Raw genomic sequence first — 23,169 nt, 5'->3', positions numbered from 1 at the left:
CTTCCACTAATAAACATGGTATTAGCTTTGTGGCTAATCTAATATAGCAATGCATGAGCGGCTGTAAGTGATGTTGCAGAATATTTAGAAGTGATAATGATAGGACCGTTAGCTAGAACTACCACACCGTTTTTATATACAGTGTATGAACTAAATCTACAATCATTTCATATGACGAACGACAGACTCACCTGGGTGGCTTGGCTGTCCTTCTGTAGTGAATTTCTGGCGCTGTTGTCAACTCTGGAGTTGCAGACCGCCCTCTGGTGGGCAAAGTATGCAACACTCATAACATGAGTGAAGCATGAGACTCTGTTTTTTCATGTTTCATTGGCCGTTATAAACGCCGATGCCGATTTAAATGCAATTAGCTCATATCGGCCGATAATATCGGCCGGCCGATATATCGGTCGGGCTCTAGAAAGAACTTCAGAGGGAAACAGGCTTTGTTCTTGACAGAGGCCGCGAGCTGCTGAAGTACCAGAGCGCGCTCTGGTGATATGACCGCCCTCATATTGACGGAGTCGAAAACTGCTCCCAGGAACGTAATACGTTGGCTGGGGAGCAGTGAGCTCTTGGCGAAATTGACCCTGAGTCCTAGGCACTGTAAGTGGCTCAGGAGCACGGATCTGTTGTGGTCTAGCTCGGTTCGTGACTGGGCTAGAATGAGCCAGTTGTCGAGATAGTTCAGAATGCGAATTCCCATCTGTCTCAGAGGGGAGAGCGCCTCGTTCATGCACTTCGTGAAAGTGCGGGGAGCTAGAGACAGCCCAAAGGGAAGGACTGTATATTGGTAAGCCACACCCTCGAACGCGAATCTCAAGAATCGTCTGTGATGGGGGGCTATCTGGATGTGAAAGTAAGCATCTTTCAGGTCCAGCGAGAAGAACCAGTCCTCGGGGCAAATCTGCATGAGGATCTGCTTCAGTGTCAACATCTTGAACTTCCGTTTCATGAGGGAAAGGTTCAAGTGTCTGAGGTCTAAGATGGGTCTGAGACCGCCATCTTTCTTGGGGACAAGGAAATAACGGCTGTAGAACCCCGACCCGCTGTCTGAGGGAGGAACTATCTCTATGGCTCCCTTCCTTAACAGCGTCATCACTTCGGTGCGGAGGACCTGAGCGTCGTCCGGCTCTACTGAGGTGGGAATCACTCCGCGAAAACGCGGGGGTCTTCGGGCGAACTGCAGTGAGTATCCGTGTTTTATTATCCCCAACACCCACTTGGACACTCCGGGGATGGCCCGAAGAGACGAGGTCGCTCGCTTCAGCCGAGGGACGCTGCTCTGGGCGTGAGAAGAGGACAGGGGACGGCTCTCTCATTGGAAAGGGGGGGGGAACGCGGGCGCTGAGCCGGCGTGAGCTCACCCAAATCTGGGCGCTGAGCCCCTCTTCCCCGCTGTCTTTTCCTGGCCGGCTCGCGGGAGGAAAAAGACGGGAGGGCGCGAGGGGCGGGATTACTTTCATTAAAGAAAGCAATCCGCGAGCGCAGAGAGGCGAGACTCATGCTTTCACAAAAGCAGCATGAAGTCTCAGTGAGTGCAGCCTCAGCGTGGGGTTTACCCAGGCAGAAAACACACTCACCATGGCCGTCGTCCTCATGCAGAGGGGCTCTGCATGTGCCACAGCTGTGGCGCGGCATGGCCGTCGCCGTTAAAACGGCGTTAGAAACGCTCTTTTAGAGCGGTGAAAACCGCTGGAAAAAGCTCTTTTAGGATCGCCGGATGGCGGCAGGAGATCGCTGAGAAGCGGCCGGAAGCGGGAAGCGGGCGGCCCGAGATCGGCGCTGAGAGCGGCTTTCTGCGAGTACGCCGGCGCTGCAGGCGGTCGGCGGTCTCAGCTGGTCCGCTGCGGTGCCTCTTCGACGGCGAGAGCTCGTTCCAGGCGAAGGCGTTCAGCAGAGATCCAGCGAAGTGAAGTCGTCGCTGAAGGAGTAAGATCTGATTTCCTCTGGCGATTGCCTGCTTATATAGCCATTCGCCCCGCCCATTTTGGCGGGCTTTGGCGCGCTGCATCGCCACAGGCTCGCGCAGCTACGCAGCGCTGTCATTGGTTTAAAAAAGTTTACAGATTAAACCAATGGCAGTGCAGTTGCACTGCGTTATTGAAAAAAGGCTTCAGTATCGAGGAAAAAAGGAGCTTTTCCCCATACGCAGTATGAGTGAAGTATCGAAAGGGAACCAGATTTTAAATGTAATAAAAAAAAATTCCTCACTTCTGCTGACTGTGGGGAACCAGAAAACGTGCAGGCGGATCAGCGCAGCGTAGTTAGTGACAAGCGTGGAGAGAGAACAAAACAAAATGCTGGACACGAATTGGAAGCACAAAGCGAGGATTTGTGAAGAAAAAAGTTGGAGGATTTTGAAGTAAGCCAAGAGGGGTCAGGTTTTCCTTTGCTAAAGTAAGGACACTTTGTTTCCTTTGCTCCTACATTTCCCAGAGGCAAGCGCGACCCATACATCTTCCATCTTCAGCTTGCACATCTTCATTCTCGAGTGAACCAATCCTTTAACTGACCAAAACTGGTTAATCATACGTTTACAACACTGACTCAATCTGTGATGAGTAGATCTGAATAATAAAACATCTACACTTGTTTTAAATAAAACCATATACCTTTGCTGTTTGTGTCAAGTGAATCACCCTGAATCACTCCTGAGTTCTAAATATGCAACTCTAGGTCCAAAGTGTTAGGTAAGGGGAATTTTCAGTGCAAAGAGAAAAAGAAAGAATAAACTTCAGCTCTTTGTAAACCATCACTGGATCAGACATTTCAACGAGAAAAACAAGGCCATCGTGGACAAATATCTCATGCTCACCACTTGAATTCCCCTCTGCACAAAAAAAAATTCCATACCACATTTAGCATTCATTCCACAGAATGTCCAGAAATATATTAATTTCCCTTTTTATCTTTTATGTGCTTAACTTTTGGTGCTCATATCATGACGGGAGCAGAAACTTCCCTTTGGGTTATTTCAAAACAAAGTCATCAGTCTGGAACACAAGTTTGAAGTTATCTGCGTCTCAACAGTGCGAAATACAGACTGAAAAAACATTAAATTACTTTATAAAACTTTTAAACAGCGGATAATATTCGCAAACATTTACGACTCTCCAGAGACATGCCAAAGATAAGCCTACACTCAGGTGAGAGAAGAGAGACATTACCTTATATACCACACAAAATTAAGCATTTTAGTCCATTTTAATTTTTATTCCAGACCATATTTATTCATATTCTTCAATGTAAACAGAGCCGCACTAAAGCTTAAAGAACAACAATAACTTTGTAGGTAAATCAGATTGAACTCACGTTGAGCCAAGAAAAGTGCTCGAGCGCACAACGGCACAGCCAAGTTCTTCATGTCCGATATCATCTTGGGTTATTCACTCTAGGATGAGTTAAAAGCAGTATAAAGACGAATTTGTAGGTTTATTCACCTAACAAACTTCTATCGCGAAGGAAGACTTGCTGTTTGTCGACCAGCGACATCAGCAGCAGTCTGCTCTACTGACCCGCCTTCAGTTGAGACTGACTCGCCTTCAGTTGACTACTCTCGCCTTCAGTTGACTACTCTCTCTCTCTCTCTCTCTCTCTCTCTCTCTCTCTCTCTCACTCTCTCTCTCTCTCGAACCACTGAGCTACGGTCTTTGTTCATATCCCTTAAGCTGCGATGTGAAATGCTGGTGACTCACGTTTTGCAAGCAAATATGAAAATCTTAAAAACAGTTCTTATAAGAAAATGAGCAAAATGCGCTAAGAAGTTTTATGATATAGGGTCTATTTATTAGCCTAGCCTACAGCAGAAAGCCTTCCAATTTCAAACGATTCCCAAACTAAACTTCTGCGTTCCCCCAAAGAAACTTAAAATTTTTCTTTCCACAACATATATTTCCCCCCATTATCTGCAGAAATCACTGTCACTCCGTCCAACTCAGTTCACTCGGCTTTCAATCTGTGACAAGTAAAATAGCATGAGTAGGATATTTGCGGAATACAAATATATAGGCTTAAACTGGTCGGTTGCTATTTATTTATTTGTTTTTGTTTTTTTTCGTTTGTTTTTTGCATTTAGCAACGTAGTTTTTTGTATTTTACTGATGATCATTCCAGTTGCATGGCCAGAGTTGTCTAAGGTAAGACCTGGTAATAATTAGTGAAGGTGGCCCCAGTTAGCGTTGTTTCATCAGGGTGTTGGTGGTGTGTTTACTGGCATTTCTCACAGCATGGTTATGAGCCACAGTGCAGACTCAGCTCCCAATATGAGCAATAAAACTCTAGGAGAACAAACCATCAAGACAGCCTCATTCTCCTAAGAACGAGCAAAGAGAGAGGTACAAATGTATTTCTATAGTTAGTCAATTTTAGACTATAAAGATGTGGAAGCAGATTCTAATAATTTCAGTAGCCATATTATATTATGGGGGAATTGGTGTTCCCCTGCCCTTCTTGACTTCTGAGAGACACTGCCACTCTTTTTATTCCCAATAATGTTGCAAATTGACCTAATACATTGCAAATTGGTCCTACAGCTGTTCCTTGTTTACATTTAACTTTTCCTGCCTCTTATTGCTACCTGTCCCAACTTTTTTGGACTGTGTAGCTCTCATGAAATTCAAAATGAGCCAATATTTGGCTTGACATTTCAAAATGTCTCACTTTCAACATTTGATATGTTATCTATATTCTATTGAGAATAAAATATAAGTTTATGAGATTTGTAAATTATTTCATTCCTTTTTTACTCACAATTTTTACAGTGACCCAACTTTTTTGGAATCGGGATTGTACATGATATTGTCATAACTGATATAGCAAATAGCCCATTTATTTCTGAACATTAAATTGCCTTAGTTGATTTTACATTTCAGCCTGTTCATATTTGGGTTTACATAAAAGTGATGAAAATGATGGAAATATAAATTGCATCACCACATCTCTTTATCAGCTGTACAAACAACATATGAAGTCGAAGGTTTAAAAAAAAAGTAGATCTTTGCTTCCACCTTGTGGATTATTGGAATATTGTAATTTCACATTTGAGAGCTCACTCCTGTACTGCACTGAATTCTAAACCCATGTTGCATTAAATGTCACACCAAGAAAAATAAGCACATAGTGTAACCAAAACATTAAAATTAGACAAGGACCATTCAGATTTGCTTGGAATGATATAAACATTTGGAGACACTCCAATTTTTGGAATTTCCTCTTAATAACAAGAGATGATATCATTCATTCAGTTTTATAAATAAAATAGACACATTTTGGCAGTGGATTTGGAGTCTGAAGCATTTTAATGGGAAGCTTGCAGGTTGTGTTTTCTCCTTTCTTTCTTAAGAAGCACTGTGCAAATTTGTAACCTGTTAATATTGAAGCTACATATGTAAACCAATCAAATCCAGAGATAAGACATAAGATTCAGCCCTTTTTTTTTTATGTCAATAGACAAATCAGAGACAGTGCTAACCATTCAAATAGCAAAAAGAAACAACAATCAAAAGGCATCAACAATAAAAATGTTCTACAAAACAGAGCAGGTTCAATAAATACCGTATTTACAGAACACTGAAAAAACAAATGCATGCAAGTTGATTATTGTGGCGTTTGAAGTAAAAATAGTCCACAGTTGTTCTTTTTTTTTTTTTCGTATCACAAGTGAGATTTAGTCAATTCCTACAACCCATTTTTATTTTAGGTGTTTCAGGAGCTACATCATCTAGAATTGAAAAAAGCCCTTAAGACTCAGAGGTCAAATTAATTGACAATTCAAGCAAAATGACAATTCAGGTAAATTCTGCGATTAACAGTGCTTCTGAGCTTATAGTCATACTTTTTGTGAAAATAGATCCAAGGACATGTATGGAATGGAGTTAGAAATTGGAAACAATTCTTTTCTTTACTGTCCCTTTTACTCTGCAAAAGCCCTGACTGGTGCATCGCTGAATGAAAACTGATTAACTCAAGTCTCTTTTTTGTCAGACAAGTATTATACAAAATGTCTTTGTACAGTATATATAACCCTTTACCTTTATATTCTACATTGAATTATAGTCATGGCTTTTAACTGAGTTCCATAGTGTTATCCCTGTTTCTGCCTGTTTATATTTGAGTCACTGAGTTGTACTTCCTCTTGGACACATATCTTTGCAGATGTAGTCTTGGACCAAAGACTTGGTTTAAGTCCCACCAATAGACCAGCTAATGGCATCAGCTTCATTTACACCAATACTACACTTCCCTAGAAAGAGAGACAGACAGAGAGAGAGAGAGAGAGAGAGAGAGAAACAGATTTTTTTTAAAATAAATAGCAAATTAATGATATATCTGTAATGTGACATCATATTTAATATAATTTCAAAGCAACTGCATAGCATTTCATAACAACAAATCATTCACTCAAACATCAGGGAACATTGAGAGACCTTCCACAAGGTGGAAAATATATTGAATAAATGGAAAAAAGTGAAAACCTCAGTACTCAGGATTCTAGATCTAGTTATTGTTTCTGAAGGTCCAATTCTCTAATAACTCTGGGTGGAGACTGAGATTATTAGATAAAAGACACTGGGGGGAAAAGCACTGGATGTTGAAATGCCAACTTCCTATGATGACTAGACAATAGAGGCTTGGCTATCCTGTGCCTCACTGACCGAGATCACTGTGTCTCAACCTATTAAAAGCTATATTAGAAGAGCACACTGTCTTCTAATGGGCTGAGTCCACACTGATGGCTAATGGTGTGCCACACTCTGCAGAGAACATTAACAATGAGGAGGACACGCTGTGCGAGCATGTCTGGACAATGAAGGAGAGTTTTATAACAACATGCAGGAACAATCTGTCAGCAAGCTATTAGTGAGATGACAAGAGTTTGAGGGGTACATAGTAATGCCTAGTGCTCACATCTTTTTATAACAAGTTTATAAGAATGGCTAAATTACCACGTGCAGTTAGTGAAGAGAGACAAGGACTAAGCAACATGTTTGAATTGCAATTTGTTTGTGGTTACACGACGGAAATTACATTTTGCATTAAAAATAATACCTATTTTATTTTATTTTCATGACAAAATATTCTCAGTACTAACACTCCTCATGTCCAGACACAAGCACTAAATTAAATGTAATACAACAAATATTACCAAATTCTACTTTACAAATGTACACTACCATTCAAAGGACTGGAGTCAGTAAGATTTATTTTAAGTATGTATTACATTGATAAAAAATTACAGTAAAGACAATTACAGTGTTACAAAAGAGTTCGGTTTCAAATAAATGCTGTTCTCTTGAACTTTTTTCAAAGGCACCTGAATATATCACAGTTGCCACAAAAATATTAAGCAGCAATGTTTTCAATATTAATAAAATAATAATAATAGTAATAATAACTGTTTCTTGAGCACCAAATCAACATATTAAAATGATTCTGAAGGATCATGTGATACTGAGGACTGGAGTAATGATGATGCTGAAAATTTAGCTTTGCTATTCAAATTTATAAATTACATTTTAAAATGTATTAAAATGCTTCTTTTAAATTGTAAAAATATTTTACAATATTAATGTTTTTTTAATAGTATTTCTGATTAAATTAATGTAGCCTTGAAAAGGCTCACAAACTTTTACAGTACTGTGTACTTTTTTAATTATAGCAATGATACGTTTTGTTTTTTATATTACAAGCAACCGACTGAAAATTGTCAGTGTAAAAATACCTAAAATTGGTTTCCTTATCTTTGTGCAAAATAAAACGATATATATATATATAAATTAAACTTTGATCTTTAATAAATCTATTGTGATCTTTAATAAATCTATTGTGCCATTTCTATATTTAACTATATTTATCACATATATTATTAATGCATTAATACATATATATATATATATATATATATATATATATATATATATATATATATATATATATATATATATATATATATATATATATATATATATATATATATATATATAATCTAATTATGAAAAGTATTCTTTTTGTATTATGCATTTTAAAGTGTAATTATTTTATTTTTTCCGATTTAGGAGTGAAATATGACCTTAATATGTGAAATATTAGGTGTGTTTGTAGACTTACGATGCTGTCAGTGTTGAATTGATCACCATGGTAGCACGTATCCTGTGTAACTGAGCCACAGTCAGTTTCTTATGCTGCTGAAGTGGCTGCTGGGATAGCACCAAGTCACTGTTTTCCTCCAGACCACCAGAGGGTGGTGTCTCATTCTCTTTAATCTCAAAGTCTGAATGGCCATTGGGGCAGCTGAGGGGCCTTTGCACATGCCTGGACTCTGCTCTCCTAAGAGTGTTCGTCAGTTTGTTCGACAGTGTGATGGGGTCTTCACGGAAGTCTTCCTCGTCTGTCTGGAATAGGACTGTGCTGTGAGACATCTGTTTGGCGAGGTGTGTCAAGCTCTTGCTGATGTTGTTCCTGCCAGAGGGATGGAGAGGACCTGTGAGGCATTGAAGGAGGTCATCTTCTGAGCGTGACCTTAGGGCAAAGTGCTGCAGGTGGTCTGGACGTGGCTGGATGGGCGAACGGCGCCGCAGTGTATGTGAGCGACAACCCGTAACCTGAGACATCGCAGAAAAATCATTCTTCTGGCCAAGCTCCTCTTTGCCTACACTGCCATCTAAAATGTAGGACTCATTAACAGTAATCTGAGAGCCATTCCAGGTCAGTGAATCCTCCTCATCACCATCTTCATCATCCTCAAATGCCTCTTCTTCCTCCCCAGCATCAGTCTCTTCTCCCTCGCTCTGGCAAACCACCCCCTTTAAGTCCAGCTCTGTGATCAGGGACTGAGGTGAGAGAGTTCCATATGCACTGTCTATAGAAAGAGAGCGACTTTCTGGATCCAGGTCTGTGGCACCCAAATCACTCAGACCTTCCAGAGTTTTACTGTTACTAGTGGAGAAGGAATCCTGCTGGCTTGATGAAGACAGCAGGGAATTTCTTAGCGATGCAGTCCGAACTGTCGACAAAGACCCAACCTCATCAGTTTCTTCCATAGTCGCCACAGAAAGGGTTTCGGTGGAGCCATCAGAGTGACTTGGTGAAAGAGAGAGGCTTTTGGAAAAGAAAAATTAAACTTAGATCTTTAATGAATCTATTGTGCCATTTCTATATTTAATTATATTTATCACATATATTATTAATGCATGAATACATATCAGTTTCATATATATATATATATATATATATATATATATATATATTTGTTTTTTTTTGTTTTTTTACATCATTTAAGCAAATCTGTTTATTTGCATTTTAATTGATAGATTTGGCACAGGCTTTTATCTAAAATTACTTACATTGCATTACTAATAGTTTTGCTAGTGCCATGCTTTACTGTTTGAACTACATAATCTACATACACTATATAGTATATATACAGGATATAAGGAAAACATTACCTCTTGCCTAGCGGCTCTCTGTGGTGTATTGATGGAGAGCTAGAGGTGGACATGCTGCTTTCTGTCTCATCCTCATCTCTGTCATCAGTGTCATCTCTCTGGGTCTCAGAGCAAAGTCTCTGGAGCTGGTTCTGCATGGGAAGACTCTTCATATTAAAACCAACAATCAAGGCCAATGGTTACAGTGACCAAACATTATTAATCAGAAGGATGCAGTAGGTTATTCCAATTACCTGTGCATTGTAAATGGCCTCAATCCAGCTGCGGCCCTGAGTGCCACTGTTGGCCTGAAAGCAGTAGGAGGCAACGGCACATCGAAACTCGTTGAGGTAGATAAGGAGGAAGCTTCCTGGGTCTTTCAGCTCTCTGCACACTGTGTTATGGATGACAAGAGGCTGCCGGATCACCTTCACCTTCTCCACACGCTTCACGGACTTAGTAATCAACAGAACATCAGTGAATAGGAAACAGTATACATCCATCTGTCGGAAACAGGAGTTAATGGAGACCAGTGAGAAGCTTTTAGACAACTACTAGCTGTTAGTTACAAATGTATTTCATACTAAAGTGCACTTATAAATGCAGGCTTTGAGGCTTTTTCCAGTAACAAATAAAAAAAAGAAGGAAATCGTACCCTGCTCTCTTTACCCTCCTTCATTTTGAGAGCTCCCTCTAGGAGCAGCTGCCGAGTCTCTTCAGGTGGGGCGCCCATGACTGGAGCAGTCAGGTCAAAATTATTATATTCCCTGAGGATCTGAAGGATCAATGCAAAGCACAATGGATAATTATAGAGACACCGATCAGTCACGCTGTTTGTTTCTTCAAGATCTCATATAAACCAGGCAGCATTCTGAAGCCATGATAGTATCTCATAGTTTATGCATCTCACCCTCTCCACCTCCTCGCTGGCCCCCTCCACGGCCTCATACGCCTCTATACGTCCAGCGATGGCAGCCAGCTTCTGTTTTTCCTCCCTTTGTCTCATTTGTGAGTCCACACTGTTAATGAAGCATTCAACAGTAGCCACCTGACCACAAAAGCAAATATTAACAGTAGTATTGTGGCTGTCAATAGATAAAAAAATAATAGACAATAAAAATAGCCTATAGAAAATAGACATAAAAGAAAAAGAAAAAAATATGTACAGCTATGTGCACAAGGTGTTACAGTCTCAGCTCAAGGTTCAGGCTTATTTGTTCATTAGTGATGTCAGCAGCGACTAGTCGACATCGACTCGACATTACGTGGTTCAAATTCTTCCAATTATTGTAAAAAAAATTTAATCCAAAAATTTAAATGTGGTTTTAGATATTTGAATATGTCACATCATTGTGAATCCCAAAACCCAGTGGCATGAACACACTATTGTAAACAACATTAAAATAAACTAAATACTACTGAATAATGTGCGCATGTGCACCTCCTTTCTTACCATTTTGTTAAGGGCCTCACGAGTTGCCAGGTCATCTGTCTTTTTCAACACACTTTTGAGCAGCAGTGGGTATTTAGTGAGCCTTTGATGAGGCTTCACCAACATGTCTGTCAGCTTCAGACGGTTGCACTGTTTATGAGTTTCTGCCCACTGCAGGATGGAAAAGTTTATTGAAAGTCTCATTTGGTGAACAATCATAAACATACACTCGCAGCATAAGCAAACTATGAGAGAAACACTGAGTCATAATGAGGGTGCTGTCACTGTACAGGTTATTATACTAAAGACCTCTCATATCTCTTGTATATAATAAACCTTCAGAGCTGCCTTTATATTTGCCGCCAGACTGAATCCATCAAAGGTTAATGTGTCTGTCTGAAGAGCGACCAGATACGGATGGTAATAATTACTCACAGTTACATATATTCTGAAGAGCTCATTGTCTTTCAGTAAAGTGCGCATGTACTCCATACAGGCCTCTTCTTCCATGCAGTAACGGATGTAGGGCTTGAATCGGAAACCAAACTGCACACAAAAAATTTAAGTAAAATGATGTTTAAAAATCTTTAGAGGCGATTTTGATAACTTTAAAGGAATAGTGCACCCAAAAATGAAAACTGCTGTAAATCTAGTAATGAGTGCTGTCAGAATGAGAGCTCAAACATTATAATGATCTACAAGTAATATACAGTACATGAGTCCAATCCAGCAATTAATATCTTCTGAAGTGAAAGGTGTTTTAACTTTAAACCATTACTTCTGGCCAAAATACCAGTCCACAATCCATAAAAATGCTTCATCCACATACTGTCCTCATCAGAATCCACCAACATATTTGTTTAGAACTAATTGGGATTGTTTTCACTTGTAAAAGGTGCTTGATCTGTAGATATTTCTTTTCTGAATACAAGACAACTTTTTCACTGGAGGAAGCACTATTATGGACTATTATTATATTTTAGCCTGAAACTAAATATTATATTTAGTTTTAATTTTAATTAAATATTTCATTAAACTCTTTTAAATTTCCCAAGACATTAATTGATAGACTGAAGTTTTACTTATGGATTATTGAGATGATTTTTATCAGCTATTTGTACTCTCATTCTGATGGCACTTATTCACTTAGCTTAACTCATAAATTCTGTATCTCAAGGGGCTTCAAGGGGTCCTATTACGCTCTTTTACAAAGTCTTGGTTTTGTTTTGGGGGTGTACTAGAACAGGCTCTCATACTAGGTTGTTAGAAAAACACATTATTTTTCACATATTTTACATTATTACAACACCTCTCTCCCCAGTTGCCGAAGGGCTCAAATAGTTCCAGTATCAAATGAAAGCCGGTCTTCTGAAATACGAAATGCACTGTGATTGGTTAGCTGGGCCAGTCTGTGTTGTGATTGGCAGCACTCGGCACCTGGTCGGGAAATGTCATGCCCCTTACCATAGCCACCTGCGATCTTGAGTGTAAATATTGTGATAAATACATAAATATTGTGATAAATATTGTGATAAATACAGTTGCAAATGCAGTTTGCAATCAGCCATAAAAGCAAGAAGATGACGCGTCACACGCTCAGGACAGTTCAGACATTGTGGTGAAAATCAGAGGTAAATAACAATATTAATACTGTTCAGTTTCTTGGACAGACCGATTGTTTTGTGTCTTTACACATCAATGTATCGCCACGAGCCGCAGGGTTTAATTTGATTTTGTTTGTGTATCATACTGTCAAAGCTGTGATTCCCATCTACTTACATTATATGACTGACAGACTGCAACAGTTTGAGTTAAAAATCTCTGTTTGTGTTTTACTGAAGAAATCTTGGATGCCCTGGCAGTAGGCAGATAAACATCAAATTTTATTTTTTGGGTGAACTACCCCTTTAAGTCTTGAAAAATGATGTGTGCAGCAAGCAGTGTCTCCTGTGTGGGATAGTGTGTGCACACACTCACAGTGCTGAAGCCCTCATGTAGTTCAGTGGGGTTGATCACTGATCTTTTTTGTCTGGCTTTCTCTAATGTTGGCAGCATGACCTCAGCCCACAGGGATGTATGCAGTTGCACAATATCCTGAATGTTACTGAAGAGGCGCACAGGTTCGACTTCACTTAATAAACCACTTTCCTGCAGGTTTAACAGGCCACATAGAAACAGCTGGCAAAAGAGGAAAAGATTCTGATTATACCATGCTATAAAGTTTCACATGTAATCTGTCACAAGTCATATAAAAGTATCATAAATGCTGAAGTCAATGAGCATTGGACAAGATGCATATTATAAAATCGTCTCATGGTCTTGTTGAAAACAATGAGAGATATTTCAATGACATTATCAGACACATTTACACAAGTACTAAGATACATGCATTGAAGTTAACATCAGTGTGCTCTTACATCAGTAATGACATGCAATTTCTTGATGTAGTCTGACTCTGTCTGAAGCAGTTCCCATATGGCCTCCTGTTGATGGCACTGACGTCTGGTTAAAATCTATACGAAAAAACAAACAAAAACAAGTAAAAATACTATATTTTGCATGAACATACCAGGATGACTCTTGATTCATTAAAGAATTCAGAACAAATGTAAACAATAATAAGAAAAAATGTTTCTTGTGTACCATATCAACATATTCAAATGATTTCTTAATTATATTGTATAGTTTGAACAAAGCTGTACAGTAAGCTGACACCAATATTTTATATAGTGATGACAAAACACTCTGGTTCTGCATGGGGAAACTCTTCCTATTAAAACCAACAATCAAGGCTAATGGTTAATGTAATCACACATTATTTATCAAAAGGTTGCAATGGGTTAATTCAGAAACCTGTGTGTTGTAAATGGCCTTAATGTCTCATTTTGTGAATATCTCTCTCATGTTAACAACATGTAGCAAAATTGTAGCAAATGGATTTCACAGGACGTACTTAAATTATTATTATTTGTCCGACTAGTTTTGAGAGTTAAAATGTTTCCAGACAGAATAGATTGATCTGTCAGACACTTAGTAGAGAGTATAATGTAGACTTTTTCTGATAATAAAAAAACACTGTTTTTTTATCATCTAGTTACTTCGACAAGGGCAATAAAACATCCATCTCCATGATATACACCAAAACATCAATGAAAAACCTTAAGTCATAAAACCATTCTTATCTGACACAATTACCATTGTACATGAAGTCAGATGACGTTATTCTACAATTTATGATGGGATATGATTTCCTAATAAAATGATAAAATGCTAAATAGTGTGTTTACTTCAGGATTGTCCAAAAGCTGCTTCCAGCTCTCTTCTAGCTCCAGGTTGGGCTCCTCTTCCCATGAGTCTCTGTGGAACGAGAGCTGCGGAGGCATCTTGGGTAATCCGAACATAGTGTATGAGTAAAGTTTACTCTGCAGCTGTTCCACGCGATCACACTCCTGAGAAGAAAAATTAAGTGGAGAGGAAATTAAAACTGAATGAACTTATACTATTTTGATTTTGCAATAGATTACCTTAGTGTTAAAAAAATGATCAGGGCTTTTAAAGATTAACTTTAAGTAGGCATTAGATGAAAGTAAAAATAAGAGGAAAAATATCATTATCAATTAAATATTCAATATTGAGCAATTAATTAAATATTTAATACCATCTGATAATGGTACTGATATATTGTACATACTAAGAATAACACAAGCTATTAAAAACACCATACAAATTATGAGACTATACTTACTATTATTATATATAAACACCATGGTGTATTGTTTGAAGCATGGATTTAATGATCTCATAAGTGGTGGTCACCTTTAAACAGGCATTGTTTTCTAACTTTAAGCTATTATGTGATTGTTACAAGAGTCACATAGAGAGGAAAAGAGCACAGCCTGCTATTTGACCCCAATTTTACACTCCTGAGCCAGCCAGGGTGTCAACCAACCTAAATCTCTAGGGCATGCCAATGAAAAAAACATCAAAGGTTCAACACGTGAGGGAAAACGGAGTGTGGACTTATAGGAAAAGTCTACTTGTACATTTTCCTGTTTTTGGTTCATTAAGTGGAGCAATACTTTGACAAATTGATATCTCTTCCTTAGTGGTTCCACACTCACTCAAGTGTGAAATGCAAAAAGCTTGCCAGGAATATGTAAGTGCTTGTTTTGCATATGAGAAAGTGCTTTGCACATGTACTGTAAAACAATCCTTGAATGCTCACAGATGTTTACCTTCCCAAGAGAGCCGTTTCCTGAATTGGAACTGAAGAGGCCGCTGAAACGGCTGGCAGCACGGTTCCTCCAGCGGTCTGTACCCGTTACAGATCCTGGAAGAGAACTGCTCAACTGGGATATGGAGTCTTGATTGGGGACACTGGCATCACCCAGAAACTCCGGCATGTTCTTTCGCCGACGCGCTTGAGCCTGTCACAGACAGAGAGTGAGAAAGAGAGGTGATGAGAAAAAGTAAAAGTAAACCAAGACCAATGTTTGAATCGAGGCAGGGGCTGTGGTGGCTCTATAGTTTTTTTAATGAATAAACAATTTTTAATTACATTTGACTAATAATAAATATTTACAAATATTTTACACCATGGCATTAGCAACGTTGAGGTAATGGGTTCGATTCCCAGAGGAAAGAATAACTGTTGAAATGTGTACCAATATTTTTGATTATTGACATACTTGAGTTACTTTATCTCTGAAACAAAATTGAATTCACAAAATTTTACATGTGCCTTTATTGACTACTGATCACCTTTAGGAAAACAAAGAAAGGAAAAAAGAAAAGAAAAACATAAAAATTATTCAATATTATTATTTAGAAATATTAATAATAATAATAATTATTATTATTATTTATTGATTTAATAAATAATTATATTATTATTATTGGCATTGTGGTTACATATATTATTAATTATATTATTAAATAAATATTTTAATATTTTAAATATTATATATATGTAAATATATATACTTTTTTATGTATTATAATTTGTATAATTATTCAAAATGATTGCCCTATACAGCATGATTGTTTTCATTTCATTTTACAAAACACAGGCAAGCTGAATAAACCAACAGTGTAGCAATAGTCACAGAGCAAATGCTTCTGTCATACAAACTTTGACAAAAAGTCAAAACAGACACCTTTTGTCAAATCGTCAGGCTAAACTGTGGAATTTTAAGTGCCAGATGTAGTCTGGCTCTGACAGGTAAGGAAGCGCAAACAAAACACTCAGGACATTTATACATAAACAAAGACAGGCCTGTTCTCAGATCATCTCCGTACGTTATGTTCAGGGACATCTTTCACCTGAGGATGGGACAGCACATGTGTGTTAAAAAGAAGAAAAAAAAACTGTTGACCTTAGGCAACATATTCAGCTGTCAACAGGTGAAAAGGCCGTTTGGGTTTTGCCAACATTCTCTGTTTAGAAAGGTTAAAGCATTAGAGACTTGACTGACAAGAATTAGCAAACTCTGTGACCCGAACCAACGAGAGGAACCCTTCGGCAACAACAGGAAAAGAGACAAGGCATGTCTCGGAAAGCAGGGGAAAAGCTTTTCCCTGTTCACGACAATGGGAAGAAATGAAGAATGCATGAGTGTAGCAGGGAAAGCCACTCAATGTCCCTTGGGGTTCATTACTTGGACATTGTGTTCTGATGATGCCTTTCGTTTCAATAGAAAATGCAATTACAATGGATTAAAAACAAACCTGGCATTTTTCGTCAGAGAAATGTTTTCAAGATCTTCAGGCCAATTCATTCGTCAATGTTCTGGGACAATGCCAATTTTTCTTAACGGACGTAATGTTCTGTGACCAAGATGGGACTTCATGATGAAGACAAAAGCCCATTTGTTGCTTACCCAGATTGATAAACATCTCTAGATCAACTCAATATGTTCTAATCAGAGATATTCACTCATCAGATCTCTGAAAAGCATTGATCAATCAGTGCTCCCCTACTTTCTACATTTGACAGACAATACTGGCTGCAGAAAACTTCCAAGATGACAAGCTGACATTGTCTTGGTCTATGTCCATCGGGAGAACCTGTTTGACTCATTTGTTTGGTCGAAGGAACACAAAGTCAACACTGCACCCAGACAACATGTGATGATATTATATTTCCAAGAGTTATCACAAAGACTTCTGTTTACACTTAATCATGCCAAAAAAAAAAGCTGATTTTGGCTCATCCTCTAACAAAATCACTTTTAAAATGAGCCAATATGCTTGATGACACCATTATATTTGTTAGATTTATTAAGAAATGTGTGAGTTCGATAAGAGAGAGCAATACAAGCGCCGCAGGCAACATTTTCCCTTATCAATTCCCAGACAGATGCTCTTTGAACATTTATATTTGATAAAAAAAATTGTTTATACGAACCATGCAGACAAAGCCAAAGTGCCAAACACGAAAGACGAGCAAAAATAAGCTCACCGTAGATGTCAGAGGCATTTCCAAGGCAGTCCAGAGCATTGCACAGCATCAAAAGAGAGCCTGGCCCATGCTGCTCCCACAATGAATCTCCTACAACCTGCTTCCCTCCTGCAGCCTCACAAAAGCTACATTGATGTCAAAGGACTAGTGCATTCAAATCCACTTCTACAGGCTCGTTGGCTTGCTTGTCTATGTGCGTGCGAGTGAACCTGAAGGAGGCTGAGAGGACTGAACGGTAGACCGCTGCATTGCTGAGGAGGGCTGGCCGGATGTCATAGTAACTGCAGAATCCTGCCCTCCTATTGTGCGAGCAGGAAGAGAGGGGAAAGGAGCAGGGGAGGAGGAGCTCCTTCTGCTACCTAAACTACCTCAAACAACTGATCCTAGCAGCGGCTCGCTTTAAAATCAACAGCACTGAACGAGTGTCACGAGCTGACTGTAAAACAGTGTTTAATGCACATCTGCTGTGTATGCAGAGGGCGAAAGGGAATAGTGATGCTGGGCACCGTACGCCTGCTTGTGTGTATTCTTTTTTTAAACAGTATGGATATTTTCAAAATCAGTTTGGTAGGACAAATTGGTCATTGTCCTAATCAGCAAGTAAGGATGCTCAAAGAGTTCCACAGGGCTTATACTTTTAGGGGAAAACAACCTATAAATGGCTTATCCAAAAATGTACTCTCTCTCTTGTTGCAAACTATGGCTTTTCTGGAACAAGAAAGAAGATATTTTGCAAACTACATGTGTTTTTTGGGTCCATACAATGAAATTGTTGTTTGGACCACATTGGCGTTCACTGTGCACTCTTGCAAATAAAGATTCCAAAAGGTTTTTTTCTCCTTCTTATTTAACTACAAACAGTTCTTGAAAGAACAAATTGTTTCATAGTGTGAAGAAACTTTTTATAATCTAAAGATTTTTTATCCACTGTAAAGAATCTTTGTGCAATTTAAAATTGATGTGGATATTAAAAAGTTCTTCATGGAACCCTTGATGTCAATAAAGAACCTTTATTATAAATTTTTTTAATGATGTGTATGGACAGAAATTTAAAATTTAAACATCAAAACTTTAAAATATCTTATTTTGTGTTCCACAGAAGAAGAAGAAAAGTCATACAGATCTGGAACAACATGATTGGCAAGTGAATTATCTCGGAATTGTAATTTAAGGGTGAGTATGGCCGCCATAGGGATGAACTGTTAGAAAGTATTTTAACACACGCCCTTCAAATTTAAAACAGAAAAACATCTCATGATGGCTGAACAAGTGATCCGGATAAGTGTTAAAAATGCACTGTGAATATAAACACATTTGGGGTCCTGTTTTCTGAGGCACAGCACACAATTCTTCCAAAGTCCAAAGGTAACTTGAGTGATTGTGACTAATTAGGTGCTTGCACAATTTGCATAATGGCCTAATTTGCATTTTGCTGAGAGTCTCTCTGAACTGTTCAAAACCAACATAGAGAACAGGTAAGGAAAGCAAGATCTCTCTGCTGAGCTCTCTGTCAAATTTTGTTTTAAGAATTTTATTTTGTGCTAAAGACAAGGCTCATTTTACACGTGCAGAAACGAAACACTTAGACCAGCAAAAGAGTTAAACATTCCAGGTGCTTCTGTACATTGTTACACATTTACACAGATTTCCCCATTAAGTAACACACTTCTAATCATGTGATGCTGCATAAAGATAACAGAAGACATATTTTAGGTTCCTGTTTCCCACAAAAGACATACAAATAGTAAATTTCATATAAATCTTATACAATACATTCATTTAACTATCTGGAATAATATTACAGTGTATAAAAAAGATGACTGACCCTTCTCAGTGTAAAAAGAGGATACATACAGCATCTTTTAATGAGCTTTTAATAAGCTATTTCTACAGACTTTTATGAAACTACTTTGTATTAAACACTAATATGACATAATACATTGTAAGCAGTTAACTTAGATGCAGCCACATGAAGTAAAATAAAAAAATGTGGTTACCTGACATTTTTTTTGGAGAAAATAAACCATAGTCTTCTCCTGAACATAGAGGATTTGAGACTGATATTAAATCTGTATAATGCAGAAATACCTTGATCCCTTGTTTAGTAACTCCTGGAGGATACGTAGGACTGTTAGGAGAAGTTGGTGTAGTATCAGGCATGGGGCGCAGAGGTGGCGCGTCTCCAGCTTCGAAGCGCTGCACGCGGGCAGCCACCAAACCGGTAGCAAGAGGCCTGTGGGTATGAGTCCGGGGAAGATCATTCAGAGGGCTGCAGTGGATGAGCATTCCACCTGGAACCTCTGGTAAAGTTGGCAGGCTGGGTACATTCCATGTCCTCTGACGAAAATTCAGCATTTCTGCGCTGGCACGGGTTTCTCTACCATGCAAAAAGGTGTAAGACGTAAAGGTCTGGACGGAGTAGTTCCAGTAGATCCGGTATAAAAGATAGCTTGTCAATGATTTAGTTCTCTTCGAATTTCCTGTAGTTTTGAGTCATGGTTAAAAAAAGAAACATCATGGATGATGACTGTACTCAAATTCACCTCAAAAGTCCTTTAAAACTTCTAGCTTGTTTGTTCTCTGTCTTCCTGTGTTGTTCCACATGTGTATCTCCCTGCTTATGCATCAGTCTTCTGATATGACCTTTGACCTCGATGCCAAAGCACGTTGGAAGGTGGAGCAACACTCCTGACACTCTTCCTTGGCCAATCTGTTCCGTTTAGTTCCGTCTTTCACTGAGATGACACACAACACTGCCTCTCCAGATGGTGTTAACCGGCTGTATGGCGCTTTCTTATCATTTCTCTATGGCTTGACAATCACTTTTATGGTTAGCTACGTAAATCTTACTGGTTAGCACAGATCTGACCTTAGTACGGTAAAAGGAACCTTACAGTACAGAAACATCACTGCTGCATTATATCTTCATAGCAAACTGCACCTGTCATTACAAATCACATTAATCCAGGCTGAAAACGGATCAGTATGTATGAGGATTGAATGAGAGCAAATACATTTTGCTTTCATGTTGAAAAAAAAAAAGTGTTTGTTTACAACAGGGAGCCAATCGTTCCAGCTAATTCCACAGGACTTTCCATCGCGGACATCCCGGGTGAAATCGGTTAACCTTGGGCTCCACTGAACTGCTGATGAAGCAGACAGAACTTTTGGACAGCCACAAGGAAATAAAATGTCATGAGCTTTGAACCTTGCTCTTGTTTGAGATCGTATGCAAATGCTCCATGGGAACCAGAGGTGGCTGATTTCAACACAGGCCGAAAAACACATTCAAAGTTTCACAGGATTGAATTGTGCTCTATCAAAAGGACGTGTTTGCTTTATTGGGAAGGTGTATTTGTTTGATTTTGAGCTTGAATACTCTGCTTATGTGGAAGTCAAGTCATTTGGCAGCACTATCAGGATTTCCGAGACACATCCCTTTTTTCAAACAAACTCAACCCTGAACGTATCTCTGATATGATCCTAAATAAAGGCAGGCTGGTTTAGAAACCTTGCAGTCACTAACTGAGCGTTATACCGGGAATTAGTAACAGGTGGCAACACAAGATTGTCATAAAACAATGAGTCAGTTGTTCACTGGGTTTGTGGTAAGCACTTAAAAACATTGACTTTGGAAAAAACATTTCTTTTAATTATGTTTCACAAAACATGTTTGCACGATGGATGAAATTGCAGGGTTTCAGATGAGAAAAATCATATACTATACACTACTAAAAGAACAGTAAAAACTGGATGTGACAGAAATTATAAAATGAACGAGAGAGTGACAAAGAAAAAGGGGAGATTGGGTCTAGTTGTCATTTTTTTTTTACTCTACAGAATATTTCTAAAGATTATGTTGTTTTTTTGAAAATCTTCTATATATGCACATACACTACTGATCAAAAGTTTGGGGAAAGTAGGATTATTTTATTAATTTTTTTTTTTATTCAGCAAGGATGTCTTAGATTAATCAAATGTGAAAGCAAAGACTTTTACAATGCTACAAAAAACTTATTTAAAATAAACTTTCTATTCTTCAAAGAATCATGTAAAAAGGTATAAAGCAGCGCAACTGTTTTCAACATTAATAATAATAATAATAATAAATGTATTTTTAGGCACAGAATCATCATATTAGAATGATTTCTGAAGGACCATGTGACACTGTAGACTGGAATAATGATGCTGAAAATTCAGCTTTGCCATCACAGGAATAAATTACATTTTAAAGCATATTAAATTAGAAAACAGTTTTATTATTATTTTAATAATGTTACAATATTATTGTACTTTTTGTCTGTATCTATTATTGTACTGTACTTTTGGTCAAGTAAATGCAGCCTTGGTAAGAATACAAGACTTCTTTCAAAAAAGCTCAAACTTTTGAATGGTAGTGTATCCTAGCAAAAAACAGTCAAACATTTCATCTTTTAATGCCCAAGAAATAAAATAGTGTCCTCTGACCACGTTGTAGGGCATGCTGTCACACTAAATAGGTTAAGCTGTCACCATGGAACCTGTTATCAAGTCTTTTCAATAAAATCTAAACAGTAAAATAAACGAAACAATTCATGAAATAAAAAAAGAACAAAGTCCTTGTGACAACTAGCCCTGGTCTCCCCTATATAGAGAGAGTGACCTACCAAGCCGACTAGCAGGTCTGCCGCCTCTCGGCGTCCCAGAGAGCCATGCTCTGCTCGGTCAGTAGAGGAACTACGTGTGCTAGAAGACCTCATAGTGGGCAGACTGAGAGAACGGGGGTCTTTCACACACCTCTCCACCTTCAGCTCCTCTCCTGGTCGAGCTGCGCAAACGCACACACAATAGTAATTTATGCATTGTGAAAATGTCTCATGAATTTATCAAATTTCTGATAAATTCTCCTGTTGATAAATGATACAGAATTCATTCATATCATTATTTAACATTGGCCATTTTAAAGGGATACTCCATCCCAAAATGAACATTTTGTCATTAACTGACATTACTCCCATGTCGTTCCAAACCCGTAAAAGCTTTGTTCCTCTTTAGAACACAATTTAAGATATTTTGGATGAAAACCGGGAGGCTTGAGACTTTTGAAAACCGGGAGGTTTTGCCAAGTAAGTTATACTGTCAAGGTCCAGAAAAGTATGAAAGACATCGTCAGAATAGTCCATCTGCCATCAGTGGTTCAACCATCACGTTATGAAGCGATGAGAATACTGTTTGTAAGCGAAGAAAAGTAAAATAACCACTTTATTCAACAACTCCTTTGTCAACAGTCTCCAACATATCACCGTATGCTGCGTATGCTCTTCTGTATCAGCCGTGCCACAAGGATGCGTTGTTTCTACGTGTATTTACTGTAGCTTTGATTTGAAAGATAAAAGTGCACCCTTGTGGCCCGGCTGACACAGAAGAGCATAAGCAGCATATGGAGAGACACAGAGACAATTTGTTGACAAAGGAAAAGCTAAATAAGGTCAATATTTTGTTGTTGTTTTCCCGTCGCTTTATGTAACCCAGATTGCACGTCTGATGGCAGATGGAGTATTCTGACGACGACTTTCATACCTTGACACTTTCATTTACTTGGCAGTCAATGGGCAGTCAGAACTGAAGGGTCCCGATTTTAATCTAAAATATCTTAAATTGTGTTCTGAAGAAAAACGAAGCGTTTAGGGGTTCAGAACGACATGGGGCTAAGTGATTAATGACAAAATTTTCATTTTGGGGTGAAGTATCCCTTTAATTACTTTGGGTCATTCTCAAATCATAAGATCTTGAGCATTTTATGCTTCCAACTGATGTACTATTTCAACAAATAGCTTTTTATTGAATCTGAGGGAATATATGAACTTTACATC

At 38.5% G+C, this 23,169-nt stretch overlaps 2 protein-coding genes across 6 annotated transcripts in view; both read right to left on the bottom strand.

Moving 5' to 3' along the window:
* Window positions 1–3,604, bottom strand: part of LOC128022338 (matrix remodeling-associated protein 8-like) — a 29,382-nt gene extending 25,778 nt beyond the window's left edge. Inside the window, exon 1 of the mRNA XM_052609760.1 lies at window positions 3,316–3,604. Within this exon, the coding sequence (XP_052465720.1) occupies window positions 3,316–3,379 (64 nt within the window). The 5' untranslated portion in view covers window positions 3,380–3,604. The remainder of the gene's footprint in view (window positions 1–3,315) is intronic.
* A 1,677-nt stretch (window positions 3,605–5,281) lies between these two features.
* LOC128022335 (pleckstrin homology domain-containing family G member 5-like) overlaps window positions 5,282–23,169 on the bottom strand; it is a 57,399-nt gene continuing 39,511 nt past the window's right edge. For 4 of the 5 annotated variants that reach the window (XM_052609754.1, XM_052609753.1, XM_052609756.1 and 1 more), the window contains 13 exons: window positions 21,964–22,124; window positions 15,093–15,284; window positions 14,145–14,306; window positions 13,275–13,370; window positions 12,835–13,035; window positions 11,293–11,403; window positions 10,879–11,028; window positions 10,336–10,473; window positions 10,081–10,200; window positions 9,680–9,928; window positions 9,447–9,577; window positions 8,110–9,099; window positions 5,282–6,244 (listed from right to left, as the gene is read on the bottom strand). In XM_052609754.1, coding sequence (XP_052465714.1) covers window positions 6,235–6,244; window positions 8,110–9,099; window positions 9,447–9,577; window positions 9,680–9,928; window positions 10,081–10,200; window positions 10,336–10,473; window positions 10,879–11,028; window positions 11,293–11,403; window positions 12,835–13,035; window positions 13,275–13,370; window positions 14,145–14,306; window positions 15,093–15,284; window positions 21,964–22,124 — 2,711 coding nt within the window. In that variant the 3' untranslated portion in view covers window positions 5,282–6,234. Of the gene's footprint in view, window positions 6,245–8,109; window positions 9,100–9,446; window positions 9,578–9,679; window positions 9,929–10,080; window positions 10,201–10,335; window positions 10,474–10,878; window positions 11,029–11,292; window positions 11,404–12,834; window positions 13,036–13,274; window positions 13,371–14,144; window positions 14,307–15,092; window positions 15,285–19,405; window positions 20,293–21,963; window positions 22,125–23,169 lie in introns of those variants that run through there. The other variant, XM_052609757.1, reaches the window with a different exon arrangement.

The sequence above is a fragment of the Carassius gibelio genome, chromosome A11, assembly GCF_023724105.1.
Source record: "Carassius gibelio isolate Cgi1373 ecotype wild population from Czech Republic chromosome A11, carGib1.2-hapl.c, whole genome shotgun sequence".
Classification (NCBI taxonomy): domain Eukaryota; kingdom Metazoa; phylum Chordata; class Actinopteri; order Cypriniformes; family Cyprinidae; genus Carassius; species Carassius gibelio.
This window is presented reverse-complemented; position numbering and strand designations above follow the sequence as displayed.